This window comes from Monocercomonoides exilis, assembly GCF_001643675.1.
Source record: "Monocercomonoides exilis strain PA203 chromosome Unknown scaffold14-1859848, whole genome shotgun sequence".
NCBI lineage: Eukaryota > Preaxostyla > Oxymonadida > Polymastigidae > Monocercomonoides > Monocercomonoides exilis.
The window spans coordinates 950,855-971,201 of record NW_027150559.1 but is presented as its reverse complement, the minus strand read 5'-3'; the positions used below and the strand labels follow the sequence as shown (position 1 = coordinate 971,201).

General features: G+C 38.4%; 5 protein-coding genes across 5 annotated transcripts; 4 read left to right on the top strand and 1 right to left on the bottom strand.

Annotated features, from left to right (window-relative positions):
• Positions 1–61: 61 nt before the first annotated feature.
• MONOS_5782 (putative serine/threonine-protein kinase RUNKEL) lies at positions 62–9,905 on the top strand. The gene is made up of 12 exons (XM_067875961.1): positions 62–362; positions 409–497; positions 556–1,497; positions 1,603–1,731; positions 1,862–3,150; positions 3,387–3,411; positions 3,500–3,813; positions 3,879–4,008; positions 4,082–4,319; positions 4,481–6,216; positions 6,406–8,032; positions 8,162–9,905. Exons 1-12 carry the CDS (start codon positions 68–70, stop codon positions 9,481–9,483), a joined length of 8,136 nt encoding a protein of 2,711 aa, XP_067730387.1. The 5' UTR covers positions 62–67; the 3' UTR covers positions 9,484–9,905.
• Positions 9,906–13,067: 3,162 nt separating this feature from the next.
• Positions 13,068–14,411, top strand: MONOS_5781 (uncharacterized protein; the record flags this gene model as incomplete). Its single annotated transcript, XM_067875960.1, has 3 exons — positions 13,068–13,425; positions 13,592–14,071; positions 14,170–14,411. The coding sequence occupies 3 exons, from the start codon at positions 13,068–13,070 to the stop codon at positions 14,409–14,411; spliced, it is 1,080 nt and encodes a 359-aa protein (XP_067730386.1).
• A 408-nt stretch (positions 14,412–14,819) lies between these two features.
• MONOS_17375 (uncharacterized protein) lies at positions 14,820–17,193 on the top strand. Its single transcript, XM_067870289.1, has 2 exons — positions 14,820–15,494; positions 15,579–17,193. Exons 1-2 carry the CDS (start codon positions 15,432–15,434, stop codon positions 16,470–16,472), a joined length of 957 nt encoding a protein of 318 aa, XP_067730384.1. The 5' UTR covers positions 14,820–15,431; the 3' UTR covers positions 16,473–17,193.
• MONOS_5780 (uncharacterized protein) lies at positions 14,949–15,176 on the bottom strand (the record flags this gene model as incomplete). Its single annotated transcript, XM_067875959.1, has 1 exon — positions 14,949–15,176. The coding sequence occupies one exon, from the start codon at positions 15,174–15,176 to the stop codon at positions 14,949–14,951; it is 228 nt and encodes a 75-aa protein (XP_067730385.1).
• Positions 17,194–17,665: 472 nt separating the features above from the next.
• MONOS_5778 (uncharacterized protein) lies at positions 17,666–20,337 on the top strand. Its single transcript, XM_067875957.1, has 5 exons — positions 17,666–17,885; positions 17,946–18,042; positions 18,105–18,227; positions 18,280–19,199; positions 19,349–20,337. Exons 1-5 carry the CDS (start codon positions 17,679–17,681, stop codon positions 20,210–20,212), a joined length of 2,211 nt encoding a protein of 736 aa, XP_067730383.1. The 5' UTR covers positions 17,666–17,678; the 3' UTR covers positions 20,213–20,337.
• The last annotated feature ends 10 nt before the right edge of the window (positions 20,338–20,347 follow it).

The following is a 20,347-nucleotide window of genomic DNA, read 5'->3' as shown; positions in this document are numbered from 1 at the left end:
AGAAATTTCATTTCTTTTTTTTTCAACTTTCATAAGAAAATATAATGGGATCAATGCGAAATACTAAATGTCTTTTTCTCAAGAATGGACAGCAGAAGTTCGCTCACAACAAAGATTCAAAACTTATAAACAAGATGAGAATAGTGACATTCAGATTAAACGACAAAAATTTGCTGTCCAGTATCTCAGAAGTCACAAACAACAAGAATCATTAATGAAACGCCGTAATATAAATAATTCAAAAGGGCAATTGTATGAAACTGCAGAAAAACAAATTCCTCTTATTGTACAGCAACTTTCTTCGGGAAATATGTATCAGTTTACAGAAGGAGTTTACCAACTATACAAAATCATGATTAGTCGTTTGTGTTTCAACTCTTTTTGTACTGAATACTTATATTTTTCCAGGAAATTGCCCACATTCTTTGATCTTTATGAGTGATGTTATTACCCTCCTTCTTTATTCATTCAAATTATCACTACCGGTTCATATTCAAGTTTGATTTTTTTCTCTGACTTTTTTGAACAATATCGTGTTTTAATATTCATTTTTAGTATATGATATTTGTTATTTTTGGAAATCTTTCGTCATGGGAGGTTGATGTGTCTCGAATTTTGTCTACAAAAGATACAGTTGATCATATTCGCGAATACATCGCACCAAAATGCGAAAAAACAATGATTTCTCAAGCTCTGTTTTTGTTGGGAAACATAACTAATGATTGTTCTGACGTACGAGAAGCATTAATTTCAACTTCTATTGTGTCGCAAGTTCTTGACACTCTTGCATCTGAATATCCGCTTCTTTCACAATATACACCAAATAAAATACAAGAACTACCAACATTACCCACAATATCATCACGGCCTACAGCGTCTTCTTCTTCTGCTTCTTTAACATGTGAACCGAAAACGTTGGATAATTCTCTATCAATTCTGCAATCGACTTCGTTGCTCCTCTTTAAGTCCAAAGAGAAGTTCCTTAATTCAATTCTCGATGGAGCATTGTACCTTTTTCTTCGATTGATTCGCAATCGAACAGATCTTGAGCCGTTTCTTGACTGTGTTCCTGTTCTTTGTGCTCTGATTGCTCAACAGCGTGGATGTGGCTGCGGAGAAGATCATTTGAGCAAATCAAGACATAATTTAATAAATCACTCAAAAATTGGAGTCAAAGACCACTCATCCGCTGCAGGAAAATGTGAAAGGAAATCAAAAGTTAAAAGTGAAAAGACGCGTAATGATGAAAGCGATGTGAATGAGTTGGCGAAAGTTGATGATGAAGCTGAGGCGAAAGAAGAAAATGATGATGATGATGATGAAGCAGACGGAAATTCAGATTTTGGAGAAGCTGAAGAGGATGTCCTCCCATCTTTGCTCAATCCCATGTCGTATGTTGTGCACAATGGAGTGAGCCATACGGTTATTACATCAATGCACGAAATATGCATCGAGATCCTTGCATTGATCCTTCAGTCAAGCAGTAAACACTCACTGGTTTGAATAAAATAAAATCACATCTTACTTTCATTGCCGAATTTCTTTTTTTTTTTTTCATTTATTTTTCAAATCTTCTTGATGATATTCACATTTTGATGAAAGTATATAAGCAGATCAGATGCTCTTCCAATTATTGTCAATGCAACATACAGCGACGATGTGAACATTGTGAGGCTTGCACTGCGTGTGGTGTCATCTATCGCGGAGAATGACAGTTCTGAGGTTATTGATGTTTGCTCAATAATCATTTTTTATTTTGAAATTTTCATGTTGATTTTTTATCTATTATATTATTATAATAATAATATTTCTCAAAAAAAAAAAAAAAAAAAAAATTATTCTTTTTTTTTTTTTTTGAAAGCATTTGCTTGCTTGTCGAACCCAATCTGCCCTTCTGTATCTTCTGGACAATCCAGATTCTTTGATCAGAAGAGAGTCTTTGTTCACAATGAGCAACATTTGCGCCTCTTCACTGAATGCGCTGAATACCATCGTGAGTGAAAAAGGAGGAGCTGTTGCGAAGATCTCGCAAAGGCTGCTTTTCAACGAAAGCACTCCCCCTGAAGAAATCGTTGAAGTTGTGTGGCTGCTGCACGAGATTGGGCTGGGCAGTGGCAATCATCTGGTGCTGCTGGCAAAAGAAGGCATTCACCAAGCGCTGCTGTCTGTTGCATGCAAATGCGAAGAAGTGCAGCAGAATCTCATTTTGGGGCTGGTGGCGAAGCTTGTGTATGTGAGCATGCTGCAGGCAGTGCAGATGGAGCACACGTACTACCAGTTCTACATGTGCAACATTGTTGTGGAGAACACTCAGAAAGAGAAGGAGATGCTTGTTGCCGACGAGTGGGAGAAGAACAAGGCACAGTGGGTGGCTGACGGCAGCTACGAGAAAAAGATTGAAGAGCTCAAGCAAAAGAAGGTGCTGACAGACGCTGAACGAGCCAAAATTGAGGAGTCGGTGAAATGCATGCCGAATGTTGTTGAGCAGAAGCAGATTTTGGATGAAATTTCGTCTCTTTGCCCGTCTGGACAGAGGAACAAAATCGAGCCGCTTTCATTCACTCTTTTCCCAGACACCGAAAACAATGCTGTTTTGAAGGACTTGCACAAAAAGAAATACTGCGACGTTTTGTCGTCGCTGGCCAGTTCTGCAAAAGGCACAGTCAAACAAAGAGCAGAAGCGTTGCTGGCACATATTAAACAGTGGGGCACTTCTGAAAAGGAGTATGAGAATATCATTGGAGAATACGAAGAGGCTGGTGGAGAATCGCTGGAAGCGACACGAAGATGGGCTCAACAGCATCTCAGCAGCAAGCATTCGCACAAATCAGATGATTCGATATCAGAAAAGATGGATTTGTTGGAAGAGGAAAATGAGAGTGAAGAAAGTGATTCAATGGAGCATTCTTCAGTTTCTGGATATGATGGGGATGATGAAAGCATGGATGAAGATGAAGATGATGGTGATGATGAAAATGAAGAAGAAGAAGAAGAAGAAAATGATGATGATGATAATGAGACTCAAGAAGAGACTGAAGATGAATATGATGAAGATGAAGACGAAGAAGATATAAATATGGACGAAGAAAATGGAAAAATGGATAAAGATTATTTTGAAAGCCGGAACAAAGAAAATACTACACATAATTCGTTTTCAAATGATTGCATACAACTTGAAGATTACAAATGATCATCTTTTGAAAACAGTTGTTCTTCTAATTCATGATGAATATAGCATCAACATTCAATAAATCTAGCATTATTTGAAGATGGAAGATTATAAATGAAATTTCATGGCAATAAATTATCAAATATATTTGTAAAATATTTTGTGCTTTAATAAATTGTTTTGTTCGATATTTTCAGTTGAATCTAGATCATATTAGATCTGATGGATTCCCATATCCTAAAGTTTATAGTTGAAATGCAAGATTACAACGTTTGAATCTTTTTAAATATGCACAGTTGGACGTTATTTTTCACTTTATATCATATACAGGTTTTTAATAAAATTGGAGAAAGTAAGCATTCAACATGCTATCTTGGGAGGAAAAAGCAATCTATTCAATATTATTGTATCAAAAGTGTGAATAAATCTCAAAAAGATCTTGTCTCAAACGAAGTCAGAATCATGCATTGTTTGGATCATCCTAATATCGTAAAGTTTTTTTGTTGGTACGAAACAACTAATCATATTTGGGTTATTTTGGAACATTGCTCTGGAGGAGATTTAAAAACACTCCTCCATCAAGATAAACGTCTTCCTGAGAGTTCCATTAGAGCTTTTTCTGGAGACATTAGAGCGGCACTGCAGTATGCATTTTTTTTAACGACTTTTTCTCATGATAAAATAATTATTCGAATTTGAAATTTTAAAGATTTCTTCATCACAACGGATATATCTATTGTGATCTTCGTCCGCAAAGTATTTTATTTGATACTGTTGGTACAATGAAACTGGCAGATTTTAAGCATTCTATTCGTTCTGTTGAAGCTCGCCCGCAACCTGTTTGTTTTTGGCATTAAATTACTTTTAAATTTGAATATTTTGCATTCATTATGATAAATTTTTATCGTGTAGGTGTCGGCACGGAAGACCCGAGCAGATTTGGCTTATCTTGCGCCCGAACTTTTGAGAACGCATGGAATCAAGCTATCAACAGGAAATGAAGCATTTGATGATCCAACTCTTGCTTTTCCTTTTTCATATCAATCTGACTTATGGGCATTTGGATGTCTTTTATACGAAATGGCTGAAGGAAGACCACCATTCGACTATTCGGATCCTAATCAACTTATCAAAGCAATTCTGTTTAAAGGTATTTACGATTCATTATTCTTTTGCGCAAAAATACAAAATTTTTTCATTTTTCATTTGATGTTTATCGAATAATGCTCATTTCCCCTATTATAAATTCTATTTTTTCAACTGAACATTTGGATTATTCTTTGTTTCATTTCACAAAAACCATTCAAACAGAACCTGTGTTCCCCTCATCGTGGAGCATCGAGTTCACAGACCTTGTCCAAGGGCTGCTCTGCAAATCACCTCTCCACCGGCTATCGTGGCCAGAGTTGAACTATCATCCATTCTGGCGGCACTGCCTTTATGTGATGCCCCCGAAGGACCAGCCAGCAATGGATCCGCTTTTGCGGTGGATGGAAGAGAAAGAAGGGACGATGATTGTGAAAGGCGGAGATAGCATTTGGGGGCTGGGCGGGTCTAACAACGGGGCAGGTGATGTCAGTGGCATGGATGCTGGGAACGACGGGATGGGACAAGGCGGAGATGGCAATGAGGACGATGAGTCGAGTCGGAGTGAAAGGGGTGGCGAGCGGAACGAGAACGAGAAGGAAAGAGACGATGCAGATGAGTCAGAGGGAGAAGACGGGGAGAACTCAGTAGATGTTTACAAGCGCCACTTCGGAAGCGGACAGCGGGCAAAGGAGATGGGCGATCTGATTCTGACACTTCCAGAGCCGTCTTTCCAGTCGCTTTTACTCAAAAAAGGAAGAAGTGCAGGAGAGCACAGCGAATTTTCTCGTCAGGCGCACCAGCCGACGCCTCTGACGCCAGGCACTGGGGCAAGCAAGAGCAGCGGGGCAGACAGCGCAGCAGCCACGCCGCCAGGGCAGGACACGCTCATCCTTCCTGAGCGGCCTAGTGCTGTGAACTCAGCGTCGTCGATCAGCCGGGAGCTCATCTGGAACGCTGAGAGCGACCTTGCTGCGTATCCCATCGCGATGAACAAGAAGATTGAGAAGTATGTCCCTCCGCCGTATGACCCTGCGCGGCTGAAGCTGTTGTCGTCGAAGCCACCCACACCGGCTGAAGTGAAGGGCATGAAGAAGGAGAGCAAGGAGGCGCTGGTGAATGCTGCCGCACAAGTGCTGAAGGCCACTGCCACAAGCGTCTCTTCGCAGATATCCTCGTCTGCATCGGCGGCTGTGGCTGGAGGAGAGACGCGGACGAATCTGCTGAACTATCTGATCAACATCTGCGTCGTCACAGAAATGGCAACTGTGGCCATCAACTCCCAGCTGGGCCGCTTGCTTCTGGAGATCGTGAAGGACCCACGTGCTGCTGCTTCTTCTTCATCTTCATCTTCTTCCTCATCCTCCTCCTCCTCTTCTTCTTCTTCTGGTGCTTTGTCGCCTACATCACCAGCAAACCATCGGTATTTGGCGATTGTTCTGTTTTCTGTGCTTCTTCGCTATGCCGGCTCTGTCGATGCTGTCTTTTCGCAGCTGGGCCTGGCAGATGCCCTCGTGGCAGTGTTCACAAAAAGCAGGTCTGACAAAGATCGGCGCGCGAGTTGCGCAGCACTGGGCGAGCTGCTCTACTACGTTGCAACACAACCAAGTGCTTCTTCCTCTTCCTCTTCATCATCGTCTTCTTCTTCTTCTTCTTCGATGTCATCAGGTGCCAGTGCTATTTGTGTGGTGGGCGATTGGAAGATCAGCAGCGATGCACTGTCTGTGCTGATAGCTGGGCTGCAGCCAGGCGAAGATGAGATTGTGCAGCATTATGCCACAAAGTCCATCGACAACCTCTCCGCCACACACGCCGTCGCACTCACACGCAGAATCGCCACTGTTGAATGTGCGAAGATGCTTGTGGAGATCAGAAAGACGACAAAAAACACAGTTTTGGCTGCGACTGCGCTGTCGGCGCTGGCGAGGCTGTCGAGACTGTCGTCACAAGTGTTTGGAGTGGTATGAATTGGAGAGAGAAGATATTGTGTTTGGAGTGAATTCCTATTTTATTTTTTTTTTTTTGAATGTTTTATCATTGAAATATTACAATTTGTTACTGTACTCGATTTATTTTCATCAATTTTATTTCATTATTATTATTATTTCCATCCAAATAATATCAATTCACTCTTCCTTTTCTTTATACAGGCAATTTCCCATCTTTCGCCTGGCAAGTGTCTGAGTCTCTTCTTCGACGATGTTCTTCGAAGTGTTCAGCTTTCTTCAATCAACATTCTTCTCATGTCTTTGGCTTCTCTCTACGCCACAGCACATGCCACTTCACCTCGCCCATCCACTTCTTCCTCCTCCTCTTCTTCTTCAACAACTTGCCCTCTATTAATCCCTCTCCCCTCTGATCTGCATGCGATGCTGAGCAACGGAAACGCACTGCCGCAGATGATTGAGGATGCGCTGCACAGCCCGTCTGTGGTGCGAGGCAAGTTTCTTCTGCTCCTCTCGTTCATCCTGCGCTGTGACAGAAGATACCTCACCCGGCTGACGGAAGACGGGCGGTTCACAACGATGCTGAAGAGCCTGTGGAAAGAAGAGAGCGAAAGGGAGAAGGAGAGCCAGAAGGAGAAGGAGAGAGAGAGAGAGAGTAAGAAGGAGAAGGCAAATGAAGGGAGTGTGGGTTTTAAGGGAGCTTCGTCTTCTTCGGCATCAGCTTCACCCTCGTCTTCTTCGGAGGCAGCAAACGGGAAGGAAAAGAAGAAGGTTAAATCGTATTTCATGCAGTGCTTGGAAAGTGTGTGTGTCTCAATCGGAGTGGCTGCGCATGGCTTGTTATGTGATGCACTCGCTTTTCTGTCGAAGCCATCCTCTGCTGCTTCTTCATCATCTTCCTCGACTACTTCTTCTTCTTCAACAGGACTTACCGAAGAGGAAAAAATAGCTGCGAAGGCGATGCTGAGTGCTGTGCGTGGAGTCATTCCGTTTGTGACTACACCTTCTGTGCATCTGTTTGTGGTGACTCAGCCATTTCTCACTGCGCTTTCTTCGCTTTTGACAATCCTGGTGACACCCCGCCAGGAGCTGTATGGCTCTTACTCGTCTCTCGCCAGAGACAGAAGCTCGCAGACTTCGCAGGCCTCGCTCAGAAAGCAGACACAGCGGCAGTCGCCAACACCGATGGGCGCAATGAACGAGAGAGAAGAGAATGGTTTGCAGCAGCAGCTGATCATCTCGAAGAATTTGCTGCCGAAAGAGAACACACTTGCGTGGCGGATGCCGCACGAGGAGAAAGAGGCCTTCTTTGCGCAGGCGATGCTGTGTGTGGAAGGCGTTGTGCAGTCGAAGGATGTTATTGCCAACAATCTCGTTTCTGTTGGCCGGTCGCTGGCGCCTGCGCTGCTCGGTGCAATGGCACACGCCTCGCCAGACTCGCGTTTCTCTGCCATTCGCGCGCTTTCTGAGCTGATTGTCACCATCTTCGACATGTTCAAGCGGACGATGGCTGCCACATCGTCAGCTACTGCCAGCGGTTCAAGCTCTTCTTCCTCTTCCTCTTCCTCTTCCTCATCATCATCATCATCATCATCTGGTTCGAGGCTGCCTTTCTCTCGTGTTGATTGGGACAACTGTGTGGATGCAATCATGGCGTGTATTTCGAAAGAGATGCTTCCAAATATATCTCTTTTCCTGGCGGATGAACGGCCCATCCCAATCTATCATCTGAAGCTGCTGTCGATTGTTGTGAGGGCTGAAGGGCAGACAGCACACGGCAGAAGAACAGATGTTGCCAGTCAGTCTGAAGGAGATTCATCTGACTATCGAGGTTTGTATTCTTTTTTTTTATTATTTTTCTTTCTTTCTTATTCTCTCTCAAATATTATTATTCATTATATCTTTTTTTTTAAATGAATTATTGTTGTTTATCAAAATAAATACACATTTTCATTTACAGGCACCAGCATCACCCAGCGTCGCCAGCCTGGCTGGTTCGTGTGTGAGCTGTGCCGCTACGGTGTGCCAAAGCTTGTTGTGTCGCTATTCACAGCAAAGGAGAAGCTAAACACTCTTCACAATGCAGAGCTTGTGCGCTATTTGATCTCCTCGCCTCAAGTGAGCAAGCGGAAGATGATTGAAACAGGGCTGCCTGAGCATACAGTGGCCGTGCTGGATTACTCAGTCAGGATGAAAGTGCCTGACTTCTGCGAGCCTGTCGTGGAGATCGTGTACTCGCTGCTTTATCTGCTGCTCGGCGCGAACTACGGCAAAGAGAAAGACAAAGAGAAAGAGAAAGAAAAAGAGAGAGAAAGGGAAAGGGATAAAGCAGGCAGGAAAGACGGCCATTCAGAAGGAACTATGGAAAGTGGCGATGACTGGATAGCGAAGAATGAAGAGCTGAGCGAGGCGTATCTTGTTGAAAAACTCAGCCCGCTGCTGAAAACAGGATCTTCGCTGATGCGAATAGCCGTTGGAGAGCTGTCACCTCTGCTGAATGACGACATTCTCCCACCTCCTTCCTCTGCACTCTCCACACCAACAACTGCTTCACCATCATCTACTTCTTCGTCATCTTCCTCTTCTTCCTCTTCTTCCTCTTCTTCCTCTTCTTCCTCTTCTTCCTCATCAGATGACTCCGACGACGACATTTCAGATGTGCCACGTGATGTGCCCTTCAGCACAGACTCAGCTGTGTCTGATGTTGCAACAGGGTCTCTTGGTCTGCTTGCGCGCTTTCTTGCCACCGTCCCTGCTTCTGCAGCAGCACTTCTGTCTGAACGGTGTCGTGCGCTGATCATCATCTATGTGAAGGAGGCCGCGGCTCTCGTCTCTCAGGCTGAGTCTTCTGCTTCTTCTGCTTCTTCTGCTTCTTCGTCTGTTTCTGCTTCTGCCTCTTCTACCTCGGCATCTGCTTTGCCTGCATCAAACAAAGATAAAAAATCCTTGTCAAAGGCCAATCCGCCGTTCAATCCAGTTGCCCTGAGACGGCTGCTGAAGGCGCTTCTGTGCTTCCTCCGGCCTTTCTCCACCTCCACATCACAGCCAAACATGTCACCATCATCGTCCTCTCTGCCTTCTCCCTCTGGCACCCCGTCTCTTTCCTCTCTTCCGCATTCACACGCCACACGCGGCTTCGACTTCTTCACTTCAGAGGAAATTCTGTCTCTCCGCTCCAGTCTGCGGGTGTTGAGGAGAGAGGAACACACTTCGCCTATTGCACTTCAGCTGCTCGACTTGCTCGACGAGAAAAAGGTTGTCCCTTCATCGGATCAACATTAGGCATATAGTGCAGTTTGTTGAGTTATTCTTTCAGGATTCAAACTAGTGAAATACAGCTGTGATATATTTTTTTTAAATTAAAAAATAAATTATTAAATGTAAGAAAACGTCATCATTTCAAGTGTTACTCCTTGGAAATGGGAGTTTGTTTCATATCAATTTTATAAAGTAAATTCTCTGTTTACTCATTCTTTGCAAATATCATACAATTACTTTGAAATCTTGTGATTAGTTTATATGTTGAAGTTAATTTTAGATTTATTTTTAATTTTCGTTTTTTGTTTTGCTTTTGCAGCTCAATAAAAAGTAAAGAAAAAAACGAGTTTTCAGTTTTAATGTTTCTGTTTTGTCAAATAGTTCTTTCTCAAAAGAGCTCAAGGCTTTGCAAACAACAACCGATTGAATAAAAATATTTAAAGAAATATTTTAGAATATAAAAACACTTGTTTTTTTGATTCAATTTGTTTATTAAGATTGGCAGGAAAAAAAACAGTTTTCCAAAAAAAAAGATATTCTCAATAGAAAAGAAATGGTTTTTTTATTGATTGTTCGAAATGTTCATCTGTCGAGAAATTTTTTTATTCATAGATTTTTTGATTTTTCGAAGATTAGATATTTATTATGATAATGTTGTGATTGGCATGCAAATTCATGTCGAAATGTTCTTCATATTGCACAAATGATAAAAAATATTCGATTGCAAGATGGATTTAAGAATGTGTCAATAGAAATCATTACACAATTTTGAGTTGGACTCCTGATTTTGTGAAACGAAATATCAAGTGATTATTTTTCAGGAAAAACTCAAACAGGAAAAAAGAGACTTTGATCTGAAAAGAAATGAATCTATTTATTATAGAATTAAATTATTGATAAATTTGGGTTTGATTTATTGTTTTGATTGTTTGCAAACAAACGCTGAAAAGGGAAAACCTCATTTGTTAATATTTTGTTTTAAACTCATCTCAAATGTTAACTTTAGCAACAAAGACAATTTTTTGAAACATACGACAATTGACTGCCTTTTGACTTAAAACCTTTCAATGAATAACAATCCAAAAAAGGTTATGATTTCAAAAATAATCACCCGAATAAGAAAATTCAATAAACAGAATTGTTTCAAATGTTTGGAAAGAGCACTGGAAAGTGAAAAATCCAATTAAAGACAAATTTTGTCTTACTTTCCAATCAAAGATTGAACTTTGAAACAACTGAAAAATGTGAAACATTAGCGGAAAAATATTTATGCCTATGATGAAAACGTTTGAATTAACAACAAATCGAAAATAATTTAGATTAAATCTAAAATTTTTTGAAAAGTTCCATTTGTTCAATTTTCAAAAAATAAAAAATTTCATATTTCTATCAAATTTCTGTTTTCACTCACCAAATTTTACTTTCATTGAAATAAATCCTTGTCAAAGTTATTTTATCCGTTTGGGTGTGATTTCGTGAGTGAAAACAGAAATTTGAAAGAAATATGAAATTTTTAATTTTTTGAAAATTGAACAAATGGAACTTTTCAAAAAAATTTAGACATTTGGAAAATGATTACCTACATATTAAGTAAAACTTTAACAAACAAAAATTAACTCTTTTGAGATTAAAAACTAACAATTTTATTTGATTCATCATTGTGAGCAGAACAAAATGCTAAATAAAAAATTAAAAGATTATTTCAAGTTTATTGCAAGAGTTGATAACAGTCAATTTTCAAAATGTGATTTTCCCAAAACCCAAAACCGAAATAAAACTAATTTCTGCATTTTCATGACAATCTCTCAATGTATAATTCAAAAAAAAATTTTTTTCGATTTGCTTCTCATCATATGATCGTGTGACATGAAATCCTATTTTTATCGTTTCACATACACTATTCCAACAAAGAAATAAAAAAGTTTTATCAGGAAAAAACCGTTCTTTCATTATCAAAGATTTAAAAATAAGAAAAGACTGATATTTGAATATTATGAAAATTTCTTTTTTAGGCTAATGATAACTTAACGTAGTCAATAAGAATATGTTTTTAATCTATATTTTAATTTATGTTGTATATTAAATGATAAATAAAAAACAAATAGGTTCGAAAATTAAAGAATATTTCAAATATATTTCTACTAATTTTTAATAAAAAACACCCAAAATATTTTTTAATTTGATAAATAAAAATTTAAAAAATTCATTATTCCGAAGTCTTAAAAGTTAAATCTTGTTTTTAATTTTAATTTTATAAATATATCTTTCGTTTTATCTAGGCCTCTGCGACACACATTTTTCGAGAACAATTTGTCGGTCGAGAAATTTTTCTTTTGTCGAAAATATTAAAATGATTGTTTCTCCCAAACTTTGCTTTTCGTGAATATATCTAACTCACCACAACAAAAACAATAAGTTTAGGCAGCTCTTTTTTTATTTTTATTTTTATTTTAATATTTTTATTACCATAATAATAATATATTTTGCATTTAAAAAACAAATAAGAAATTTATCAAAAAACTGGAGAAGACAGACGAAAAGAATCAAAATGATTGTTGTTTTTTATAAAATGCAATGATTTGGAATGGAAGTTTTTTGGGGTATCTTTGCTGCTGATGTGTATTTGATAAATAGTGATAATTTTAACGTTGTTAATTAAAATGCTCGAAGAAAAATAACTCATCCATAAGAATTTTTCTATTCATCATCTTCTTCTTTCTCCTCTTCCATTTCACCAGTTCCTTTGCTTCCGCCCGCTTCAACACAGCCATCTTGCATCGACACTCAATTTCCATTTTATTCTTCTTCATCACAGCATCTCACATCACACTCCACAACTCCATCTTTCATATCACAAATGCCTTCTCCTTCTCATTCTCCTTTTCCTTTTCATTCTCTTTCTCTTTCTCTTTCTCTTTCTCTCTCTTCTCTATTTATATATATATCCCACCCAATTCTCCCAACTCTACTCTTCCTCCTCCTCTTCCTCAAATCTTCCTTCATTTGCATCTCAAACAGTTCCTCGACAAAATCAGAAGAAAATTAACTTTCGTTTGCTTAACGATCGTTTTTGAGAAGAATTCTATTTCATCTTTATCATTCTCTTCAAAACGGTTAAGAAAATGAAAATTTTTCTTTTTTTTTCTTTTTTTGTATTGTTTTCTGCGTGAAAGAAGGAGAAGAAGAAATAACAAAAGTTGAAATTTCTTGAATAAACTTATTCTTAAACTCCTTTTTCCATTTTTTCATTTATTATTTCATCATCATCTTTTTTCTCTTCTTCTTCCATTTGTTTCTCTCTTTCTCATAGTTGTGCTTATTTCAAACAGCATCAATGTGTCGAGGTGCATTTTTGAATAGCCAAAAAGACGCTATGAGAAGAGGCTAATACGCTTTTTGCTGAAATGACTGATCATGCACTGAAACTTCTTCATATTTCCTTTTTTATTCAAAGGCGACAAAAAAAGTGTGTTGTTATTTTTCTTTTTTGATATATTCGATTTTTAAACAAAAAAGCAATTTGATGGTTCGCTGAGAGTGTCATTTGTTCAAGCATGTCTTTGTGTTTAATGTTTGTTGTCAAAATAATATCTATCATTGTTTAATAAATGACTGTTTTTTCTGGTTTTACTCCCAATCTCCTTCCAATTCAAGAATCAGAACTAACTTTCACATTTGTTTTACACAAAAAGCGAGCAAAGCTCATCAAGGCTTTGCCTTCATATACGATCATCGATGAGCGTAATGCATCGTTGTCACAAGTTGGCGTCATTTCGCCAGCGCACCGAGTGATTTTGAAGCAGACGATGAAGAAAGAATTGCTCGAGCAAAAAGACTTTATCGAAGCAGAGCTGGCAGAACTGGACCCTTCGCGAAATAAAAAGAAAGCAGAAGAGCCAAAAGGTGATGAAAGCGGAGCTGAAAACATGGAAGATACAGAAGAAGACAGAAATCCAAAAGGAAGAAGTGGCAAGCTTTCATCAAAAAGCCAAGTGAAAAACCAAAAAACTGGGAAAATGAAGACGAGCCAGTTGAAAGAAAAAAAACAAAGAAGAAAGATAAAGTGCCACACCAAAGCGAAAAAACGAAACAAGTTTTGATTTTGAAGCAAGCATTGGTGCGATAAATTCAGTTCTTGAAGAATCAGAAGAAGAATGTGATAAAGAAGAAAAAGATGATGACTATGAAGGCGAAGATGACGGGGAAGCTATACAAAGCGAAGAGAACAAGTACGAAGATCTGTCGAAGTCGAAGTCAAAATCAAAATATGTTCCCTTTCTTTTTTCATCCTGTCTGGATCAGAGTTTTTTGGAGCGGGACTACTTCTGTGAACAGCCCAGCACCACCGAGAAGGAGCGGACGAAAGAGAGGAACAAAGATTTCAGCTTCTCCACCCTCTCTCTTTCTCTTTTCCCTTCTGGTTATCGCACTCTTCGTGCAGTTGTGACACAGCGCCCGCTCTTCTTAGGAAACCGTCTGGCGAATCTAATTGAAGCTGTTCCATTGACACTGAAATTTGAGAGAGTGCGTGTGAAGATGGATGCATCACTCGAAGAACAGATCAGAACAAAAGTGAATTACATCAGACCAGCAGAGAATGAGATAGACAACTGTTTGTGCTTTTGAAGTGATTATGTCTTACAAATCATTCACATTAACTTCAAATTTTTATTTTTTTGTTTATTCATTAATTTTATTTTTTCTCCTCAGATGATCAGTCTGTCACCATCCTCTCCCGCACCCTCCATGTCTTCGTGCACAACACCCACAAAATGCTATCTGAAAAGCCTCTTTCGATTCTTCTTGTGAAAGGCAAAGCTTCATCAATGCAAAGCAAAGACGGAAAAAAGATAAACGTTGTCAATTTCTTCCCTTCTTCAAAAGCCAAAAAAACATCTTTTGTTCGCTTTTGCTGTCCACATCAGCTTTTGACACTGATATTTAAAGTCTAATTTGAACTGCTCATTCCGATCCCACTTCCCCATCTACCTGTTTCAGACGGCTCTTTTTTTTTTTCGAAGGAAGGAAGATTTGAATATGAAGCGCCAAAAGTGATGATTTCAGATAAGGAAAAGAGGAATATGTGTCGTGTGGAAAAAATTCAGGCCATTGAGGCGAGTTCGGAGAGAGAGAGAGAGAGAGAGAGATAAAAAAGAGGAAGGAGACGAGGAAGATGGAGAAGAGGGATAGAGATAATGTTGAGGATGAAAGTGACGATGATGAAAGCGATGAAGAAGATGATTACGATGATGATGACGATAATGAAGCATTTAACAAGCCAAGCAAATGAAAACTTTCGCGGAATCAAGCGAAAAAACTCAAGCAAAAAAGCACTTTAACTTCATCGTCCTCTTTTCTTCTTCTTCTTCTTCTTCTTCTTCTTCTTCTTCATTGTCTTCTTCTCGTCCTCTTTCTCATTCTCTTTCTATCTCTCAAAGAGAAAGAGAACAAACAAGAGGAAGAATGCAAAGTGGAACAGCAAAATCCTCTCAATAACCAGCAAATGATTTAATCTTGTGGCAAAACATCGTTTTGAATGAAATGATGCTTTGAGGAGATAAACCAACAAGCATCATTTCTTCTTCCTCTTCCTCTTTCTCCACCTCTTCTTCTGCTCCTTTATCTTTATCTTCATCATCATCATCATCATCTTCTTCTTCTTCTTCTTCTTCCTCTTCCATTCCTTCCTCTTTCTTCTCTTCTGAACAATCAAACATTTCACAATTATAAGTAAACCTCCTTCTCTCTCAACAACATCAGCAAAAGGAGGAATTCTTCTGAAGAGAAATCATCATCTGTCTTCGATTGAGGCAACAGACTGGCGAAACGGTGTAGTTGGAGAAGATTTCATGTTTGACATAAGAAGAAGAGAAGAGAAGGAGAAGGAGAAGAGCAGAAAGAAACAGGAATTGCTGGGAATGTCAGCAGGAATTGTTAGCAGAGCAGCACAAATGGATCGAAATTGAGTGGAGATGAGAGGAATGGTGAAGAAGCAGACAGAAGAATCCACTGTCAGCAGAAAGAAAAGAGAAGAAGTTTGTTTTTTTTAAAGAAGAATATTTCATTCTGATTTTTATTTATTTACTTATTTAAATTTCTTTTTATTTCTTATTTTTCAGTCCAAAAGGCGTCTTCTTCAGCGCCTCAACCTCCACAACTTCTCCTCCACATGTGCGATCTTCCCTTCTTTCGGCTCTCCTGTCTTTTTTGAGGTGCCAATTGCGAATACAACCGAAGAGACGATGTTTGTCGGAATAACAACCACACGAATAAGGAAAACATGCAGTTCACAAAGAAGACAGGAGATGGGGATGAGAAATGAAACAAGAATGAGCATTCAATTGAATGAAACGAATGACATTTCAGACGAATACGAAGAGCTGTTTGAAGATCCATTGGGAATGGTAGCAGAATACGAAGTGGAAGACGAGATTATTCCACTCACAGACGAATATCACAAATACTTCAAATCTCTCTTCTTCCCTCAAACAGCCTCTGCTTCTTCTTCTTCTTCTTCTTCGGCAAATGGAAAGCAAAACTCGTTTGTCTTCCCAGAAGTCACATCCACTCCTATTCTTTCATCGAGTCCTCTTCAGGAATATCAGCTCAAACACCACACCATCTCTTCATTATCATCTTCTTCAACAACAACAACAACAACAACAACAACAACAACAACAACAACAACAACAACAACAACAACTTCTTCTTCTTCTTCTTCTTCTTCTTCTTCTTCTTCTTCTTCTTCTTCTTCTTCTTCTTCTTCTTCTTCTTCTTCTTCTTCTTCTTCTTCTTCTTCTTCTTCTTCTTCTCATTCTTATTCTTCCCCCTTTCGCTTTCTTTCTTCTTTCAAACAATTTCTTTCCGACAAATGCGATGTTCTTCGCTCCATCAGACTATTTTATCATTTCAGCAACCTTCTTTTTTTTTGCTGTGCTCTTCAGCTTCGCATGCGGCTCCATCTGATCCTTCATCACCATTGCAGTTTCCTAATATTCAAGCCATCTCACTAACGCACTCTAATAGAGCGACATTTCTTTCTCTGGATTATACGAAATTATCTGAACTTCGTTTTATTCACTTTTTGTGTTTAGAAAATAATATTCCTTCACTTTGATATTATCACCGTTTCATGAAACAGAAAAAGAATTGCATCATACGTTTTTGTGCAAATTTGAACTTTGAACAAAAGATTTTTACAACTATTAGGAATAATAATCGTCTTCAAACAACCTTTTTATCGATTCATGGAATTGCCACAATTATAAAATGTTATTTTTTAAACGATGATTAAATTTGAATTAAAAATCAAAACCAAAAAGATAAAAGAGAACTGTTTGAAATACGCTAAACTCCATTTCTTTTTATTAGTAATGATCAAAAAGTCTTGTTTGAACAATGCAACATTTGAAATAATATTTTGCCGAATCATTGAACTACATTATTAGATATAAAAGCAAGCATGATTCTAAAATGAAAAAAAAGTTAAATCTTCAAGTGAGAGAAAGTCTCAAAATAAAAAAAAATTAGCAATTGTGAAAAAATCATTAATTTTCATTTATATCTTACAACTCGACTGATCTTTGTCAAACGACTGATCTTTGTCGTTCGACTGATCTCGACTAAGATCTGTCGATAACCCATTTTTATTATAAGAATTTTAGAAAAAAATTTTTGATTTATCATTTCCATGTTAAATTATTCATATTAATCGATAAAAAAACACAAATAATGATTTTATTTCGTTTTTTTCTTTAAAATAAATAAAAATAAAAGAAGAATTTTCTTAATAATAATAAATAAAACTTAACAAAATTGTCGGTCGACCTGTCGAGTTGTTTCAAAAATGTCGGTCTGTCGCAGAGGCCTAGTTTTATCAAATGCGTTATTAAATACATAGCATAAATGCGAAATATCTGTTTTTTCAATTTTTCAAAAATTGATCGCTCCCACAATATTTAACTTTATTCTAGGTTTTTTTTAAAAAAAAATATGAGATTAAAAACCAAAAATTCGATGCTAAACGTGTTTTATTCATTCTATTAAATCACGTTTTATTAATGTTTAAAAATTTTGTGAACATTTCAACAACTACGTAAAGTTATCATATGCCCTTTTTTAATATAATTATCTAATAATCTTCAACAAAAGTAATTTCATTGTTTCTTTTGTTGCAATAATTATCACGATAACCATAACCCACAATAATAAATCATGAAATGAATAGTTTTCCTTTTTCTTCGGATTCTTCCATAAAAAGGACTGAGGAACGATTTAAGCAATACACAAATGACGAGGAAAGAATTTTTATCATAAATGAACGAGATTCACATCTTTTTCAGCTGAGAACAACATCACGAGTGAATATTCTTCAACAAAAACGTCATACAAATTCAGACACAAAAGACAAGACTGCAATTTGTAATGTATGTAATAGAAATATAGCTATCTATGTTTTTATTGATAAGTGACATATTTGCATTTAGATTGATGATCTTCCTTCTTATGTGAGCCTTCTGACTTCAAAAAATTTTTCTGATATTAAAAAAGGAATTGTGTTTATTCGCAATCTAACTCTTCAATGTATGAATGTAAAATTGTGAAGAAAACTTGAAAGTAATCATTTATATATTATTATTTTTCAGCATCAAATATCCCACCTTCTGTGATTATTTCATTTGGAATACTTCCTCAAATAATTTCGCTACTTGGTTGTGATAACTGCTTTGAAATTCAAAACGAAGTTTTATGGATATTAACAAACCTTGGTATGAAATGTTTTTTTTATAAATTCATAAAAATTATTATAATTTCAATAAGCTTGCGGGACTCGAGAAGATATTGTTGACATTATGAAAAGTGGATTTATGAATTATATTCCACGAATTCTAGCTTCTCCATTTTCAGTTGTTCGGGAACAATTATTATGGTGCTTGGGGAATTGCGCTTTTGAACATCATGCTGCACGAGATTATATTCTATCATTTCCTATTCTTCCGCATATAGCTCAAGTTATACAAAAAGCAAATGCGGAAGATGGAGAATTGCAATACGCAATGTGGTGTTTTTCTTCGCTTGCTCGTAATCCAAGACGGCAGCAACATGCAGAAATGAAACGAAACAAGAAGATGAAGGAAGGATGTGGAAAGTTAATTAGCGATCTTTCTTTTTCACCACAACCAAGCAGCTTTGTAAGCCAATTACAAAGTGCAGGATTCGAATCTCCATCCACACCACCGACCTTTTCTCCTTCTGTTTTCTCAGGTTCGCCCAATTCTTCTCATGTAAATCTATCTGGATCAATTTTTCAGCAAAATGCATCCCCATTCACTCCAAATTCAAAACAAGGCCTCTTTTCGCCTCAATACGACTCGTCATTGAATCTTTCACCGTTTTCTGCGTCACTTTTCTCTTTTCCTGGAGCGCCTTCCTCCACTTCATCGCCACCTGAATCAGCATCCGAGTTTCAAGCAGATCCACCTGAGATTGAAGCTCTTATCAACTCAATCGTGTCTGACCTGGTGCCACTCGCAATCAGTTCAAAGTCGAGTGTCAAATACGAAATTATGTGTGCACTGGCCAATGCAACAGAGCACAACCCAACGGCTGTGCAGCTTGTCATTTCAAACAGCTTCTTCGCTGCTTTTGTCCATCATTGCGCTTCGTGCGAGCTGAGAATAAAAACATACCTCATCAAAATCGCTGGAAACATCGCAGCTTATTCGTTGTCAGCCATTTCGGTTTGTTCTGAACGCATTTTATTTGTTTTAAAAAATTTCACAATCAATCAATTCATTATCACATTTATGTCAAACATTTCAATCTGTCTGCTTTTTTATTGCTGTACTCAATTTTTGTCCTTCTTTCACCATTTCTGACACGTATACAGACAATGATAGATGCCGGCATTCTTCCTGTTGTACGAGAGTTTCTCATGAATGGCTCCTTTTCCCACCAAAGCGATGCTGCCTGGCTGGCGTCCATCATCGCCGCTGGATCTGTCGGCCATGTTGACTCCTTATTCTCTGAAAGGATCGTCTCTTCAATCATCCTCAAGTTCCCTTCGTCGCAGCCTCCGCTGTCACACGAGCTGGGGTTTGTGCTGCTTTCTGTGGCCACGGCAAGCCTGCGGCACGCGATAGCACTTGTGGATGAAGGAATCCTGCTTGTGCTGTCATCTGCACTGGAACACACGGACAAGTGGACGCTGCTACTCACACTGACAATCATCATACAGCTGCTGGCTGCTGGAGAGAGACTGGCAATTCTGATGAAAAGCAAACAGAAAGATGCAACGTTTGCAAAAGACATAACAAAAATCGAAAGTGGAAATGCGAATCAGAACAGAGGAGGAAGAGAAGGAGGAGAGGAAGACGACGACGACGATGAAATAGTGAATGAAGTGGCATTGAAATTGGAGGAATGCAAAGGAGCAAACACTTTGAGAGAACTGAGAGGAAGCTCTTTCCCAGCCGCTAATCAGAAGATCGAGTTGATCTTCCGCCGCTTCATCAAAGACGACTTGACCTCAGAAAAAGAACACAGCGCCTTGCTTTTCCTGAAGGATGCGTCAGACTCAGCAGCATCTTCTTCCATGTTTGGCTACGACTCTTCATCACTTTCGAAAGCACTTCATTCCATTTCACAGCCTGCGGACCCTGCACACTTCGCTCAGGCAGTCGGCCCGCTGCTTTCTCTCCAAAATCCCTTCCTCAATTTCGATTTGCAGAATCCTTCACCTTTTTACTTTTGAACCGTTTGTGGGTTTTTTTTTTTATAAATTAAAACTCTTTGTTCATGAAAGCCATTTCATTAAATTTTTTCTTTACAAATGTAATTTTGTGTTGAATACGAAAGAGACATTGACGAGAACCACGATGAATAAATT

Coding starts and splice junctions, on each gene's coding strand:
- MONOS_5782 (XM_067875961.1), top strand. CDS start 68: ATGTCTTTTTCTCAAGAATGGACAGCAGAAGTTCGCTCACAACAAAGA. Junction 363..408: donor ATACAAAATCATGATTAGTC/GTTTGTGTTTCA, acceptor ATATTTTTCCAG/GAAATTGCCCACATTCTTTG. Junction 1,732..1,861: donor ACAGTTCTGAGGTTATTGAT/GTTTGCTCAATA, acceptor TTTTTTTGAAAG/CATTTGCTTGCTTGTCGAAC.
- MONOS_17375 (XM_067870289.1), top strand. CDS start 15,432: ATGAGAGGAATGGTGAAGAAGCAGACAGAAGAATCCACTGTCAGCAGA. Junction 15,495..15,578: donor GCAGAAAGAAAAGAGAAGAA/GTTTGTTTTTTT, acceptor CTTATTTTTCAG/TCCAAAAGGCGTCTTCTTCA.
- MONOS_5778 (XM_067875957.1), top strand. CDS start 17,679: ATGAATAGTTTTCCTTTTTCTTCGGATTCTTCCATAAAAAGGACTGAG. Junction 17,886..17,945: donor ACAAGACTGCAATTTGTAAT/GTATGTAATAGA, acceptor ATTTGCATTTAG/ATTGATGATCTTCCTTCTTA. Junction 19,200..19,348: donor ATTCGTTGTCAGCCATTTCG/GTTTGTTCTGAA, acceptor ACACGTATACAG/ACAATGATAGATGCCGGCAT.